The following is a 15939-nucleotide window of genomic DNA, read 5'->3' on the forward strand; positions in this document are numbered from 1 at the left end:
CGCCCCCGGAGGGAGAGAGAGAGACACAGAGAGAGAGAGAGAGAGCGCGGCCGAGGAGCCGAGGAGGCCAGCCGAGTCCCACTAGACAGGGCGCGAGACAAGTTGAGAGCAGCGCAGCGCAGAGCTGCGAGTCCCGCGGTCGCGCCCCGACAGCGCCCCGACAGCGCCCCGACAGCGCCCCGACAGCGCCCCAGCCCCAGCCCGAGCCCAGCCCGAGCCCAGCAGGCAGAGCAGCCCCCGCCCCAGCCCGCGCCAGCATGATGAACAACAGCAGCTACTCAGAGGCCGCCGGCCTCGGCCTGGGCGACGAGGTGGACGACATGCCGTCCACGGAGAAGGACCTGGCGGAGGACGCGCCGTGGAAGAAGATCCAGCAGAACACGTTCACGCGCTGGTGCAACGAGCACCTGAAGTGTGTGGGCAAGCGCCTGACCGACCTGCAGCGAGACCTCAGCGACGGGCTGCGCCTCATCGCGCTGCTCGAGGTGCTCAGCCAGAAGCGCATGTATCGCAAGTTCCACCCGCGCCCCAACTTCCGCCAGATGAAGCTGGAGAACGTGTCCGTGGCCCTCGAGTTCCTGGAGCGCGAGCACATCAAGCTCGTGTCCATCGGTCAGTGCGGGCGAGCAGTGCACGGACACAGCGGGGAGGGGGAAGTGCCCCAAGAAAGGGCTGGCCCCTGGGGGCGGCGGACACAGGTGCTGGGTGGGTGCCGGGAGCTGAGATAGGACAGAGAGTGGCCCCCTGGCCCAGGGAGAGGGCCCTGGTCCCTGCTTTCCTGCCATCAATGCGGGCCATATGGGCAGTGCCTTCACACCCCTCTGTCCCTTCAGCGGAATATTGGGGTTCCCCAGGGGAGTCCACACCTTACCGTTTCTAAGTCGTCCAGCTCAGCCTCCCGGCACACACTCCCATCAACCCGCCTCTACTCATTGTCCCCTTTCTTGCCATGGGGCCATCCCAGCCCATGCTTGAGAAGACAGGGTGCCCATTACTGATTCCTGGGGGGCATTTACTCCCTAAACAAAGCAAAGAGCTTCTTTGCCTCCCAGCACGTCCATGGGGGAGAAGCAGGCTGAAGGCAGGTCAGGGAAGCTGGTGGCTAGGCAGGCATGGGGGGGGGGGGGGGGCGGCGGGCTCCACAGGCCTGTGCTTAGCAGCTGGGTTCAGGCCCCTGGGCCAGGGCAGGCAGGGCCCAGCCTCAGAAACCTAAAAAGGCACTAAGAGAGGGCAGAAAGCCTTAACCCCTGCCTATCCACCTCCTGCTTTAGCCTGCGCAGGAGGGTGCTCCCCTAAGTCCATGCCAGGCCCCAGCCCACTCCCTAGGACTGGATTGGCTGCAGCTAACTGTCTGGGTTGAGAGGAGGGAGGGGAAGGCCTGTAGAAGGGAGGAAGTCATTGAGTGTAACCAGATTTGGAAGGTGTATCAGTGCTGGTGGGGGTGGGGAAGCACTCCAGGCTTGGGAGCTTGGGGAGCTGAGGGTGGGCTCTGAGTGGTCAGAGGCTGCTCCTCCCCTCACAGCCCTGCAGTCCTCCCTGCTGGCTGGGAGCCTAGGGAAGACCCCCTACCCCAGTGGTGAGCTCTTAAGAGTCTTGCTGTGATTTACAGGAAAGGGCCCCTTGGGGTGCACCCCAAAACCCCAGGAGAAGAGTTTCACATGGGGTCCGATGCCTTCCCCCACCAGGCTACCCCAAAGATAATTGAATATCTGTCCACCCCCACTCTCCCTCAGGGCATCTCTAGGCCTCCTGAATTAGCAGCTGAAGTCAGTCCGGGGCCCTTTGCCCTGTCCAGTCCCCTCTCTAGGCCTTACCCCTCCTGCCCCAATACTGCCCCCCCACCCCACCCGCTCTGGCCTGGAAATAGCCCTGCCTCCGTGACACAGCAGATGTCTCTGAGCTTTCCAGAAGGACAAGCCTGAGGACAGGGGTGGGGGAGGGGACCCTGGTGTGTGTAGTGGGGTGAGGGCTACAGAGTGTGTGTGTTGGTGGGGGGTTGGTGGGAGGATTTGTGTGGGGGAATCAGAGACAAGTCAGTCCTGGGGCTGTCATCCCCCTGCATGCTGAGGTTTGACCCACAGACTGACGGTCCCAGGTGGGGTCTCAAGAGGAGGGCCTCCGGCCTCACCAGGACTTTATAGGAAACTGCTCAGCCTTCCTCTCCCCTCCCCGCTGCGGGGGCCGCCGGCCCCTCTCCAGGCCTCATCCTTCCTGAGCGCACCTCTCCCCTCCCCCATGGCGGTGCCTGGCTCCGGCCCCTTGGCTCAACAGCGGAGGGGCCGGCTCAGAGTAGAGGGGGAAGAAGGAAAAGATGGTTTGGGGGCGGGAGGGACGCTCCTGGGTTCCCGCTGAGAGGAAGGGGAACTGTTCCCCATTTGGGCCAAGTGGCTCACTCGTGCTGATGAGATAAGCTGTCAGCAATTTGGGGCCGGGCCTGAGGCTGAGGGTGGAGGGAGGGGGCACAGGGGGCGGGGCTGCTCGACCCTGAGGAGATGTCAAGGGATTCCCCACCAGGGGCGGCTTTCTGCTTCCTCTGGTTCCCCCTGGCCCGATCAGTGGTGGGAAGGGGCTGTGGTGGTGGTGGGGGGGGGGGGGGCCTCCTCTGGGCCTTATCTCAGGACTGCGATGGAGCATCTGGGCACCTGGGAGGGGGTCAGAAAGACTCCCCACTTCCCTTTCCAGGAGTGGGGTGGGGGCTGGGGGCTGGGAAGTCCAGCTAAAGAACGGGGTGCTCAGCCCGGGTTGAAGGAGCTGTGTGCCCTTACCCCAGCACCCCAACCCGGCCCCCACCAGCCCCTCAGCCCCTCCAAACAAAGAGGCCTAATGAGGCAGCTCTGTGCCGCAGCTGTTCCCCAGTTGCTACTCCTTCTAGAGCCAACAGCTGAGGGAGGGGCCAGAGGGGGGCAGCAGCTGTGCCGGCACCTCCCTCGCCAGGGCCCTCACTCCTTCCCCACCCCTGAGGCCTGGGGTGGCCTCAGGGTCTGGCTGTAGGGCTCTTCCCACCCCTTCGGGGGTGTCCCCAGGCTGGAGAAGAAGTGGTGGCTCAGGGTGGGAGGGAGGAAGCCTGAGCTCCCCTTTTCTGCCTGGCCTGGGGCAGGAATGGGTCTGGAGAGGAAGGTCATTGCTCCGGAGCAGGACTCTAGGTCCCTCTCCTGCCCCAAGCCGCAGTGGACCACTTGCTGTCTGGCCCAGGGCCAGTCACTGGGGAGAGACTTCTCCTTGAGGCAAATATGAATGACACCCCCTCCAACCCCAGCAGCCTCAAGGCCTCCCTCCCACGAATCTGCCCCCCCCCCCTGGTTTGCAAGAAGCTCTTCTGGGTGTGTGAGCACTGGCTTTGGAGGCTGTCGGGGTGGTGAGAGGCCTTGGGGCACTTGGGGCACTGGGTGTCAAGACTGTGTGAGAGTATGGCGGCCTGTGTGTTTGAGAGAGCGCCCTGAAGCACCGGGAGGCCGGGAGTGAGTTGTGTCATGGAATCTGAAAGCTGCCAAACCTTTGTGCTGCAGCAGAGCCAGGGGGAGAGGGGGCGGGCTGGGGAGCTGCCGGGGAAGGAAGGATGAATCAGTGAAAGGGTGGGGGAGCCAAGGGGGCCAGAGCTGGAGGCCAGAGGGATAGAGAGGCTGCGATTCCCCCTCCTGGGGGCTGGTGGGGATGGGGTGGGGGATGCTGGGGTTCCCCAGGCCTTTGGTCTCCCGACTGTTTTCTCCCAAGATCTAGGGGAGGAGGAAAAGTTGTGTAAGGGGTGTTGGGGGGGGGGAGGGGGGTGCGCCTCCAGCCTCACCCTCTCCCATCTCTCAGGCAACGCCAGTAAACAAGGCTGAATCTTCTGTCCCCCCTCCCAACCTCCTAAAAGTAGTGTTCAGGGAAGCTGATGGATTTCAGGCCTGCATTGCCCTTTACAAATAAGCTGGCTTCCAAAGACTCATACTGTAGGCCATCCCGGCTCCTGGATATTTCACTCTGGCTGTTGAAGGAGAACGAGGTCTCCCGAATCTTGAGGAAGCGATTCTGGTCCCTAGTATTCCTCCAAGGTGGGGATGGGTGAAGAGTCTCAGCTCCTGAGACTTGAGTCCACACGGGTGACATTCCTGCTGGCTCATGTGAAACCCCACTGGCCCCAGCATTTGAAAACATGATTTTCAAGCCTTACCCAAGCATGCACTGTGTACCCCCCTCTCCCTCCCCCTCCCCGAACTTTGTTCCAAAAGCCTTTTATGGTGTTCAAGAGGAGAATTCGGCTGGAACCAGGTTAGTTCTAATTCCTCTCTAATTTCAGTTTTTTTAATATTCATTCAACTAGTATTTACTGAGATCCTACTAAGTCCTAGGCTCTGAGTGTAGAGAAATAGTGTCTACTGTGAAAGAAACCAAAGAGTACTTACTATATGATTCCATTTGTATAAATCTCTAGAAAATGCAAACTAATCCATAGTAACCAAGGGCAAACCAGTTGTTGCCTGGAAAGGGGGACAAGGAAGGGCAGGCGGAGGGACCACAAAGGGGTACGTGCAAGGAAATCCGGGGAGAGGTGGATAGGTTTATGACTTGTGCTGATGGCGTTATAGGCACATACATGTTGTCAAAGCTTGTCCAGTTTAATACGTGCAGCTTGTGTGTCAGGCACACCTCAATAAAACTTAAAAAATGAAAACGGCGCAGCCCCCCCGCAGAGGCTTACAATCCCGGATGATCGCCAGGGGGCCTGTAGCCGGATGGAGGCCCACGCATGCGCTGTTCCACAGGTGAAGGTACCTGCCGTGGGGCACGCTGTAGGCAGACCCAAAACGTTAGGCCTCTGGGCGCGGCCTTGGCCTTGCTGGAGGGTGAGAATTTGGTAGGCAGAGAAGGGGGCAGGTTCCGAAAGTGGGAGGCCTGACCCCCTCTGCTCTAGCAGCTGCCTCGTGAGCTGAGCTGTGGCGGGCAGCCCCCTCGCTGAGCCCAGCGTGTCCCCTCCACTCTGCAGACAGCAAGGCCATTGTGGATGGGAACCTGAAGCTGATCCTGGGTCTGATCTGGACGCTGATCCTACACTACTCTATCTCCATGCCCATGTGGGAGGATGAGGAGGACGAGGACGCCCGCAAGCAGACGCCCAAGCAGCGTCTGCTCGGCTGGATCCAGAACAAGGTGCCCCAGCTGCCCATCACTAACTTCAACCGTGACTGGCAGGATGGCAAAGCTCTGGGCGCCCTGGTGGACAACTGTGCCCCTGGTAAGTGGACCAGTGGGCCCATCATGGAGCCCTTCGCTGGTGGTGCTGAGGGCTGTGGCTGTCAGAATGCATATCTCCGGGCTGGGGGATCAGGACGGCCTGTGGGGCTTGCCCTCTGCTCCAGCTGAGAGTCATTGCTGGTGACAGGCCCTTCCTGCGGGTGCGACAGATACTGCAGCTTGCAGCAAAAGGTTCAGAATTCCTCATTTTACAGACAAGGGCAATGAGGTCCAGAGAGGGCCAGTGATTTGTCCAAGATCACACAGTGTATCTGTGGCAGAACTGAACTTGAGCCCAAGGTCTCAACTTCCTGCTCCATGAGTGTCCTACTTTGCCATACGGGTACCATTTCTGCTGAGCTGAGAGAAAGGAAATATGGTAGGACTTGTAGCAAGAAGCCCAGAAGTCAGACCCTGAGAAGGTTCTTCTTTGTGAGGCTCTGGGAGAGGTTTGAGGAGGGACTGAGGCTGGTGTGCTGCTGCCCAGTGACAGGTGGCCCAACACTGTCCTCTCAAACGTAGGCCCTGGCCCGGTCAGGTGGGGGGGGGGCAGTCAGGGCCCATGAGAAGACTGAGGCCATGACTGGCTAGAGCCCTGCCCTATATGCATCTCCCTTTCTGACCATCACCTCCCAAGAAGATAGATCGCCTTCTAATCCGAGTCGGTCAGCTCTGCCTCTGGGGAGCCATGGCCCCTTGGGAGAATCCTCCCCAGTCTGGGGTCAGCTGGGGAGCAGGGGGTGGGAGGCGGGGGCACCAGCCGCCTGGGAAGCATTCCCAGCTGCTGAGCCATTGCCCACAGCTGGTGAGGCCGCCAGAAGTGAGCTCAGCTGTTCCGGCCGGTCATGGATTCCAGCCTTTGAGCCGGCCCCCTCCCAGCCAGTGAGCATCACCCCTCCTCCAGCTCTGGCCTGGACCAGGCACCCCCTGACCTTTGCACCCCTTGACAAGAGTGATCTGGAGCTGCCTCAGCATTCTTCCCATTAGGAGGGCTGTGTTTTGGGTGGCCACAGAGGAGAACCTATCCTCTCATAACATGCCCTTATGTGCCTCAGTTTCCCCAAGTGGGTAATGAGGAAGGAGAGGGTGTCTTAGGCTCTAAGACTGACGTGGGAAGTGTTTGGAGCTCTAGGACTTGAGGGAGGCTGTGAGGAGACCTTGTAGAGGATGGCGTCAGAGGCATGTGCAGGGTGGAACCTGCTGCCCCGAGGCAGCAGGAGTGAGGCAGGAAGGACCGGGGGGGGGGGGGGGGGGGGGGGGGCTGTCCTGACAGGGTCTGCGCTGGGGCTTGGGCCGGCAGAAGGCTGACTGGCAGGGCTGGTGCCAGGCTGCGTCAGCCAGGGCAGAAAGGCCTCATTGTTGGTGCTAGGGAGGGCTGCCGCGCCTCCCAATGGCGATGGGCATCCCAGCGATGGTCCGTAACATAGGGGGGCAGCAAGAACCTGGCTGGTCAGGGGCCCAGAGCTGCGCAGCAGCGGGCGTGACCCCGCAGCCTGTGAGGGTGTCGGGTGAGCAGATGCTCTGCATTCTGACTGGCTGCCTTCCCCTACTCATCGTCTCCCTCTACCATCTCTCTAGGCCTGTGCCCTGACTGGGAAGCCTGGGACCCCAACCAGCCTGTGGAGAACGCCCGGGAGGCCATGCAGCAGGCGGACGACTGGCTCGGGGTGCCCCAGGTACACGAACAAAGAGGGTGGGGGAGAGTAGGGGGCCAGGAGAGCCAGGACGGAGGTTGGGTCTATGAGGATGCCCGGTCAAGAGGGGGGAGAGCACCGAGGTCACTGGGTAGAGGGCACCCTGTAACTCCCTTCTTCCCTGTGGCAGGTGATTGCCCCCGAGGAGATTGTGGACCCCAACGTGGATGAGCATTCTGTCATGACCTACCTGTCCCAGTTCCCCAAGGCCAAACTCAAACCTGGTGCCCCTGTTCGCTCTAAACAGCTGAACCCCAAGAAGGCCATCGCCTACGGGCCTGGTACGTGTCGAGTCCCTGCCGGTCTTCCCTGGGCAGTTGGGTTCATCCTAGGATGGGTCTTCCTAAGTAACCTGGCTCTGCCGTCTGTCCCTCAGGCATCGAGCCCCACGGCAACACTGTGCTACAGCCTGCCCACTTCACCGTGCAGACGGTGGATGCCGGCGTGGGCGAGGTGCTGGTCTACATTGAGGACCCTGAGGGCCACACCGAGGAGGTATGGAGAGCTGCTGAGGACAAGAGGGAATGGCATGGGCTTCGAACCAGAGACCGCGGGCTGCTTGCAGGACTGGCCTGGAGATGGCTGCCAGAATTAACTACTAGGCCGGGTTCTGGGGGAAGCATCACCGTGGGTGCTGCCAGGCACTGTGGGGTCAGGAGGGGCTGCAGCCTCTGTGACTTCCGGTCTTTTCCCTTCCCAACAGGCCAAAGTGGTTCCCAACAATGACAAGAACCGCACCTATGCTGTCTCCTATGTGCCCAAGGTTGCGGGGTTGCACAAGGTATCTCCCTGCCGACCCTCCCCATCCCGCTCACGTCCTTGGCTCTGTCGTCGTGGAGCCCTCTCTCAGCTCGCAGCCCACCCCAGCATGCCCAGCAGCCCACCTCTCCCCAGCCTCGGTTCCGCCCTGCCCATCCACCCCCTCTCGAAAGAACTGCTTTCCCCGAGAGGCTAACATTTGGCCCCTGATCTGCAGGTGACTGTGCTCTTTGCTGGCCAGAATATCGAACGCAGTCCCTTTGAGGTGAACGTGGGCATGGCTCTGGGAGATGCCAACAAGGTGTCAGCCCGTGGCCCTGGCCTGGAGCCTGTGGGCAATGTGGCCAACAAACCCACGTACTTTGACATCTATACTGCGGGTAAGGATGGGCCCTAGGGGGATGTCAGGCGGGCAGCGCATGACTACATGGGGCGATGTGGATGGGGGACAGGGGCAGGGTCTCAGCCAGAGGGTGGGTGGTCCCAGAGTGAGGGAGCCCCGAGCAGCTGTTTGTGTCCAGAGAGGGGTTGCTGACGGCTTTTTGTGCACGGCAGGGGCCGGCACTGGTGATGTTGCCGTGGTGATCGTGGACCCGCAGGGCCGGCGGGACACAGTGGAGGTGGCCCTGGAGGACAAGGGCGACAGCACGTTCCGATGCACGTACAGGCCTGTGATGGAGGGGCCCCACACGGTGCATGTGGCCTTCGCTGGTGCCCCCATCACCCGCAGTCCTTTCCCCGTCCATGTAGCTGAAGGTAAAAGGCCCTTCACCCAGCCCCATAGTCACCCTCCCTGAGGCCAGGACACAGAGAGAATTGCCACCAAATTCCGGGGCCGAGGGTTTATGGGAAACGAACCGCTAAATCCAGGGGTGGGGGGGGAGCCGGCGTTAAAATAGGTAGAATATCCATGGGGCGGGGGCAGGGGGTAGCTCTGGAGAGATCTCATCCTGGTCGTCTCTCCACCTACTATCCCAGGGAGGGTCCGGAGACCACAGCAAAGTATACAGACAGGTGCCACCTTGCAAGGGTTGTGGGGGCATATGTGATGGGCACCCATACCCCAGGCCCTCGGGCGGTGACTCCCGCCACTTGGTTCTCTCCCTGCCGCTCAGAGCCCTTGCCGTCACACGTCCCCTCCGTGCCCATCATCCACCAGGCCAAGAAAGTGGTGCCACGTTAGTACTGTCCAGGGGAGGTGGGGCCAGCATGGCCACAGCTGACTGGCCTCACCTGTGCTGTGTGGAATGGCCCAGGCAGTGTGGAATGGCCCCCCTTCCGTGGCATTCTGTGACGGGCCCCAGGTTCTGTGCCATTGCCTGTGTCCTGTGGTAGGCCTGGATTATACGTCCTTGCCTGTTTTGTGGCATCCCGTTGGGTCCTCTGCCATTTTATGTGTTCCGTGGCAGTCTGAGATCACTCTTCTTTGGCCTGTGTTCAGTAGCAAGGTCTGGGTTCATTGCCCCTGGTAGTGTTCTGTGGCAGGCTGATTTCCATGCATTGCCCGTGACCTGCAGAAGGCTTCATGTTATGTTGAATATCTCGTTCTGTGGCCTCGCTTAGTGTTTTATGGCATGACCTAGTCCTAAAGCTGCTATGGTGGCTCTGCCTGAGAAGGCTCAGATGGCTCTGGGTGGGTGGCTTGGGGTGGCTTGGGGCCTTCCCCTATCTCTCTTTGCCCCACTCTCTGCCCAGGCTCTGCCATGTCTGTGTCCCAAGTGACACTGACTCTGAGAAGCCCAGCAGGGAGGGTTTCTTGTAGCCGGCTCCTCGTCCAGCATGGCTCCCAAGGGCCCCAGTTGTGTCGGGGGCCCTGGGGAGCACGGGGGAGGACTGCATGAGGCCATAGCCTGTGCCTGTGAGGGTCAGGAACACTATGTCCAGTGAGGTGGGAAATGAGTGGTGAGGGGCTGAGGCTCTGTCTCCAGCCCCTCAGCACCCCTAATCTTCTTCCAACCCCCAGCCTGTAACCCTAACGCCTGCCGTGCCTCTGGGCGGGGCCTGCAGCCCAAGGGTGTGCGTGTGAAAGAGGTGGCTGATTTCAAGGTGTTCACTAAGGGTGCCGGCAGCGGGGAGCTCAAGGTCACAGTCAAAGGGCCAAGTGAGTGCCGGGGCCCAGGACTGGGGGGTGGGAGAGCAGGGAGGAAATATGGCCCGTGGTTCTGGCTTCCTGAGGGCAGTGACAACCAGCACCATGCCCCGCCCCGGAGAGACTCCAAGAAGAGACTCTGCCCAGAGGTACCATGGGACCTTAGGCATGTTGTCTCCTCTCTTGCCTCGGTTTCTCACCTGCAAACTGGAAATGATCCTTTTCACCCTACACGCTACTCTGGGTGTCATGCACAGGGATGGCATGTGGTCCCTGCCCGAGTTTCAGCTCTGCCCACTAGTCGCACTGCCCTCAGGCTGGGCCCGGGTGCCGGGGTCCCTGAGGGGATTGAGGACCTGTGGCTCTCAGACTGGTGATCACCTCCCTGTGTGCTCCCCGTCTCCTCAGAGGGCACAGAAGAGCCAGTGAAAGTGCGAGAGGCTGGAGATGGCGTGTTCGAGTGTGAGTACCACCCTGTGGTGCCTGGGAAGTATGTGGTGACCATCACGTGGGGCGGCTACGCCATCCCCCGCAGGTAAGCACCACGCACCCGCCAGGCCTGCCTGTCTGGGGCCTCACAGGCTGGGGAGGGGAGGACGGGCTGCCTGAGGGAAGAGAGGACTGGTACCTCTGGCAGAGGTGCTTCCCGGCATTGACCCCAGATCCCTCTTCGCCCAGTCCTTTTGAGGTACAGGTGAGCCCAGAGGCAGGAGCGCAGAAGGTACGGGCCTGGGGTCCCGGCCTGAAAACTGGCCAGGTGGGGAAGTCGGCCGACTTTGTGGTGGAGGCCATTGGCACGGAGGTGGGGACACTGGGTAAGTGGCTGGGTGGCAGCAAGCGGGAACGCTGGGGAGTGGTGCGATGGAGGGACACGGGGGGTGACTGGGGACGGGAGGCGGGAACGCTGGGTAGTATCAGGATGAGACGGAGTGGGATGGAGGGGTGACTGAGGGAGCGATAGGAGACCTGCCCGAGTGTCCAAGCTGCCTCTTGGACCCCCTGATCTTCCCTCCATCGCGCCCAGGATTCTCCATCGAGGGGCCCTCACAGGCCAAGATCGAGTGTGATGACAAGGGGGATGGCTCCTGCGACGTGCGGTACTGGCCCACGGAGCCTGGGGAGTATGCCGTGCACGTCATCTGCGATGACGAGGACATCCGAGACTCACCCTTCATTGCCCACATCCAGCCAGCCGCACCTGACTGCTTCCCGGATAAGGTGGGGTCCTTGGGCCTGCATACTAGCCCGGGATGGGGTGCGCAGGCCCTCCTCCAGTCCCCAGCCTAGCCCTCCGCTCCTCCCCCCGCACAGGTGAAGGCCTTTGGGCCTGGCCTGGAGCCCACTGGCTGCATCGTGGACAAGCCTGCAGAGTTCACCATCGATGCCCGTGCTGCTGGCAAGGGAGACCTGAACCTGTATGCCCAGGTAAGTCACTGCCCGGTCCTGCTACCCCCATTGCCCTGGGCAGGAACCCTGGGAGGGCGGAGGCAGGTGAGAGGTAGGGGAAATTGTAGCGTCACTGGCCCGGCTTGACTCTCACGGATCCAAAAGAACTATGGGAAACTTAAAAATGTTGTGTTTTCTGATGATAACCTTATGAACATATTTTACCAAAAGTATATTTTTTTGTACTAATAATTTTGCAATTGAAAGACGATTTGAATATGACATTGACTTCCCAAGTCCGTTTCTCATGCTGCTGTCCGCTAATCCCTAGAAGTTAATGAATGTACTCTTGGGTTCAAGAGGATGATTTTCCTTTAACATGTTCACTATTCAATTTTAGAAACATTGATTTAACCCAGCCTTTTCCCAGCTAACACATTGCAGATGCCTGGGCTGGGAGGCTGGGCCACACAAATGGCTCCCAGGGCGTGCTCCCCGCCACCATAGCACGTGGCGCTGGGCTCTTCTGGCCTGAGGTCTGAGGCAGTAGGTGAGGAGGGCTGCCTGAGGCCAGCAGAGGGCGTCAGTGCTCTGAGGAGGCCGGAGTGTTCTTAAGACTCTCGTTTGGTTACCCACCCCCCCCCCCCCCCCCCGCAGGATGCTGATGGCTGCCCTGTCAACATCATGGTCATCCCCAATGGCGACGGCACCTTCCGCTGCTCCTACGTGCCCACCAAGCCCATTAAACACACCATCATCATCTCCTGGGGAGGCGTCAATGTGCCCAAGAGCCCCTTCCGGGTGTGTCCTCCTGTCCTGCCCCCCTGCCGCCTGGGGTCCCAGAGGGAGGGTGGAGCCCCATACAGGAGATGTTGGTCGTCCCTGGGCCCTTGTCTCCACTCCCCACCTCAAAACCCACAAAGAGGCTGAGGCTGGTCCCGCTGAGGCCGGGGCGGGTAGTGATGGGGTATGGGGCCTGTGGGAGGGGCCCTGGGCTGAGCATCAACCTCCTCCCGACAGGTGAACGTGGGAGAAGGCAGTCACCCCGAGCGGGTGAAGGTGTATGGCCCAGGCGTGGAGAAGACGGGCCTCAAGGCCAACGAGCCTACCTATTTCACCGTGGACTGCAGCGAGGCTGGGCAAGGTGTGCCTGGCTGTGGTCAGGGGAGTGGGCGGGGCCTGGGTAGGTGGGGCTTGCACTCTGGCCAGATCCTGCTTCTAGCTAAGTGGGGGCGGCCGTTGAGAACCCACTCATGGCCCTGTGCCTGCCTCCCCTCAGGTGACGTGAGTATCGGCATCAAGTGTGCTCCCGGAGTGGTGGGCCCTGCAGAAGCTGACATCGACTTTGACATCATCAAGAACGACAATGACACCTTCACAGTCAAGTACACCCCCCCAGGGGCCGGCCGCTACACCATTATGGTGCTGTTTGCCAACCAGGTACCCTACCCTTGGCTTCTGGCCGTCACTGGTGGCCTGCAGCCTCCAAGCCTAAGCCGCAGCTTCATATCCTATCCTTTGGGGACAGTTGCGCAGCCATCGACAGAGCACTTTCTGTGTGCGGGCGGTGGGCCTCAGAAGGAACAAAGGGGCTGTTTCAGAAGCCACCTTTGCCTACCCTGACCAGATCTTTTTTTTCCGCCCAGGAGATCCCTGCCAGCCCCTTCCACATTAAGGTGGACCCATCCCACGATGCCAGCAAAGTCAAGGCTGAGGGCCCTGGGCTGAACCGCACGGGTAGGCGTTTGGGCGGGGGCTGGGCTGGGCCGGGATCGATGCTAGGTGTCCACCAGGCCCTCACCGCTGTCTTGGGGTGGGCTCCCCAGGTGTGGAAGTCGGGAAGCCCACTCACTTCACGGTGCTGACCAAGGGAGCCGGCAAGGCCAAGCTGGACGTGCACTTTGCCGGGGCTGCCAAGGGTGAGGCCGTGCGGGACTTTGAAATCATCGACAACCATGACTACTCCTACACCGTCAAGTACACGGCCGTCCAGCAGGTGTGTCCCGCTTCCTCCCCACCCCACCCATCCTGGTTGACGAGGGTCCTGCATCTCCTTCCGCCGGTCTCCTAGGACCACTTCTGGGTCGTCTTGGCCCTTTCCTGGCACCTATCCTCTCTGGCTGTGCCACTCTGAGCCCGAGGTCCACATCGGCCAAGGGCATGTTGCCAGGCCGTGTCTAAGCCACCCAGTTCTAACCTCTTCTTATACCCGATAGGGCAACATGGCAGTGACGGTGACCTACGGTGGGGACCCTGTCCCCAAGAGCCCCTTTGTGGTGAATGTGGCACCCCCACTGGACCTCAGCAAAGTCAAAGTTCAAGGCCTGAACAGCAGTAAGTGGGGCAGGAGCCGCCCTGGAAGGGAGAAGTGCTGTGGGGTGGGCCGGAGTCTCTGCTCACTGTGCCCCTTGACCTCTCCGCAGAGGTGGCTGTGGGGCAAGAACAGGCCTTCTCTGTGAACACACGTGGGGCTGGCGGTCAAGGGCAGCTGGATGTGCGGATGACTTCACCCTCCCGTCGCCCCATCCCTTGCAAGCTGGAGCCTGGGGGCGGAGCTGAAACCCAGGCCGTGCGCTACATGCCCCCTGAGGAGGGACCCTACAAGGTGGACATCACCTACGACGGTCACCCAGTGCCCGGTAGCCCCTTTGCTGTGGAGGGTGTCCTGCCCCCTGATCCCTCCAAGGTAAGTAAGGAGATAGGAGTTGAAGGGAGCTGGGATTTGAGTGAGGGTTTATAGGGAAAATGAATAAGTCACGGAGGCAAGAGGGCCCGTGTACCTGGAATGACTACAGCCCTGGGTCCAAGGCCACGGTGATCCCTCCATCTCAGGACCTGCCTTTGAAACAGCCTAGTTATGAAGAGTGTGGCCTTTGATCACACCGGGCTTGGGCTCCAGCTTCACTAACCGAGACAAACTATTTAATCTGTCAGCCTCCATTCCCTCATCTAGAATTGTTGTAAGGACTCAGCCTGTCATAGCTGCTACAGTTAAAGGTGCTTAGCTGGGTGGGGAGCCACGAAGACCAGGCACGGGAGAGGCCGGATGTAAGGAGACTATATACCTGCTCCTCTCCCTAGGTTTGTGCTTATGGGCCTGGTCTCAAGGGCGGCCTGGTAGGCACCCCGGCACCGTTCTCCATTGACACCAAGGGGGCTGGCACGGGCGGCCTGGGGCTGACTGTGGAGGGCCCCTGTGAGGCCAAGATTGAGTGCCAGGACAACGGTGATGGCTCATGTGCTGTCAGCTACCTGCCCACGGAGCCCGGCGAGTACACCATCAACATCCTGTTTGCCGAAGCCCACATCCCTGGCTCACCCTTCAAGGCCACCATCCGGCCCGTGTTCGACCCGAGCAAGGTGCGGGCCAGTGGGCCGGGCCTGGAGCGTGGCAAGGCTGGCGAGGCGGCCACCTTCACAGTGGACTGCTCGGAGGCTGGCGAGGCTGAGCTGACCATCGAGATCCTGTCGGACGCCGGTGTCAAGGCCGAGGTGCTGATCCACAACAATGCCGACGGCACCTACCACATCACCTACAGCCCCGCCTTTCCTGGCACCTACACAATTACCATCAAGTATGGCGGGCACCCTGTCCCCAAATTCCCTACCCGCGTCCACGTGCAGCCTGCTGTCGACACCAGTGGAGTCAAGGTCTCAGGGCCCGGGGTGGAGCCTCACGGTGAGTGAGAGAAGTGGAGCTGGTCAGGGAGCCCTGGACATCAGCAGGAGGGAGGGAGCAGGGCTGAGGGCTCAGGGAGGGCCAAGGCGGAGGTAAAAGGAGGGTCCTTAGGACTCAGGTACCCCAGAGAAGGAGCCAAGGACCAGAGGCTGGGCATGGAGCTTTGCCTCTGCTCACGTGGCAAAACTGTGTCTGCCTATGTGCGTCTTTCCGGGGAGATCCCAGCTTTCGGATCAGGTGCCTGATCTGAGAAAGCTAAGGACCCCAGTGTAGAGAATAGAGTGGGAAAGCTTTGGGTAGAAGGTCAGGAGATAGTTCAGCCCAGTTCAGTGAGTGTGAGTGGCCACCTGTTGGAGGCCAGCCCCTGGCGAGGCATGAGAGTGGAAGGTCAAGGGAGACAGAAGACCCAGACCCACCCTTGAAGGGCCCACAGCCTGGTGGGGTGCCTGACATGAACAGAATATCACACGGTGGTGATGGGAGCAAAGCAGGGGCCTGGAGCACACGGGGGGGGGGGGGGGTGCAGAGGGTGGCTGGGCTCAGGCTGGGAAGTAGCGGATAAGAGCAAGAGCCTGAAAGCTGGGGAGGGTGGAGGCATGAGCGACCATGTGAGGCTGCCCTTGACTCACACGGAGTACTCCTTTCCTGGGACCCAGGTGTCCTGCGTGAGGTGACCACTGAGTTCACTGTGGACGCAAGATCCCTAACAGCCACAGGTGGGAACCACGTGACAGCTCGTGTGCTCAACCCCTCGGGTGCTAAGACGGACACCTATGTGACAGACAATGGGGACGGCACCTACCGAGTGCAGTACACAGCCTATGAAGAGGGTGAGGACCTGGGCCGAGCGGGGACGGTGGGGAACCGATGACTCTCAGTGCGGATGGGTCGCTAGGGGCTGCGCATGCCCTGATCGCCCTGTGTGGCTGGCTTCCAGGTGTGCATCTGGTGGAGGTCCTGTATGATGACGTAGCTGTGCCCAAGAGCCCCTTCCGAGTGGGCGTGACCGAGGGCTGTGACCCCACCCGCGTGAGGGCCTTTGGGCCTGGCCTGGAGAGCGGCTTGGTCAACAAGGCCAACCACTTCACTGTGGAGACCAGGTATCCTCCCCCTTTCCTAAT

At 60.7% G+C, this 15939-nt stretch overlaps 1 protein-coding gene and 1 long non-coding RNA gene across 13 annotated transcripts in view; one reads left to right on the forward strand and one right to left on the reverse strand.

Moving 5' to 3' along the window:
* The window catches only part of FLNC (filamin C), a 27277-nt gene continuing 11338 nt past the window's right edge, over positions 1–15939 (forward strand). For both annotated transcript variants that reach the window (XM_047849738.1, XM_047849739.1), the window contains exons 1-23: positions 1–612; positions 4964–5212; positions 6790–6887; positions 7036–7186; positions 7282–7400; positions 7609–7686; positions 7882–8044; positions 8220–8420; positions 9628–9765; positions 10162–10288; positions 10432–10568; positions 10778–10971; positions 11065–11178; positions 11797–11940; positions 12160–12283; positions 12419–12579; positions 12786–12876; positions 12966–13135; positions 13356–13473; positions 13563–13825; positions 14221–14818; positions 15475–15648; positions 15756–15918. In XM_047849738.1, coding sequence (XP_047705694.1) covers positions 258–612; positions 4964–5212; positions 6790–6887; positions 7036–7186; positions 7282–7400; positions 7609–7686; positions 7882–8044; positions 8220–8420; positions 9628–9765; positions 10162–10288; positions 10432–10568; positions 10778–10971; positions 11065–11178; positions 11797–11940; positions 12160–12283; positions 12419–12579; positions 12786–12876; positions 12966–13135; positions 13356–13473; positions 13563–13825; positions 14221–14818; positions 15475–15648; positions 15756–15918 — 4130 coding nt within the window. In that variant the 5' untranslated portion in view covers positions 1–257. The remainder of the gene's footprint in view (positions 613–4963; positions 5213–6789; positions 6888–7035; positions 7187–7281; positions 7401–7608; positions 7687–7881; positions 8045–8219; positions 8421–9627; positions 9766–10161; positions 10289–10431; positions 10569–10777; positions 10972–11064; positions 11179–11796; positions 11941–12159; positions 12284–12418; positions 12580–12785; positions 12877–12965; positions 13136–13355; positions 13474–13562; positions 13826–14220; positions 14819–15474; positions 15649–15755; positions 15919–15939) is intronic.
* LOC125160622 (uncharacterized) overlaps positions 15626–15939 on the reverse strand; it is a 15920-nt gene continuing 15606 nt past the window's right edge. For 7 of the 11 annotated variants that reach the window (XR_007150307.1, XR_007150304.1, XR_007150312.1 and 4 more), the window contains one exon: positions 15628–15775. This is a non-coding gene — a long non-coding RNA (uncharacterized LOC125160622). Of the gene's footprint in view, positions 15776–15939 lie in introns of all 11 variants that reach the window. The other 4 variants (XR_007150313.1, XR_007150311.1, XR_007150309.1 and 1 more) reach the window with 3 other exon arrangements.

The sequence above is a fragment of the Prionailurus viverrinus genome, chromosome A2 (genome assembly GCF_022837055.1).
Source record: "Prionailurus viverrinus isolate Anna chromosome A2, UM_Priviv_1.0, whole genome shotgun sequence".
Lineage (NCBI taxonomy): Eukaryota > Metazoa > Chordata > Mammalia > Carnivora > Felidae > Prionailurus > Prionailurus viverrinus.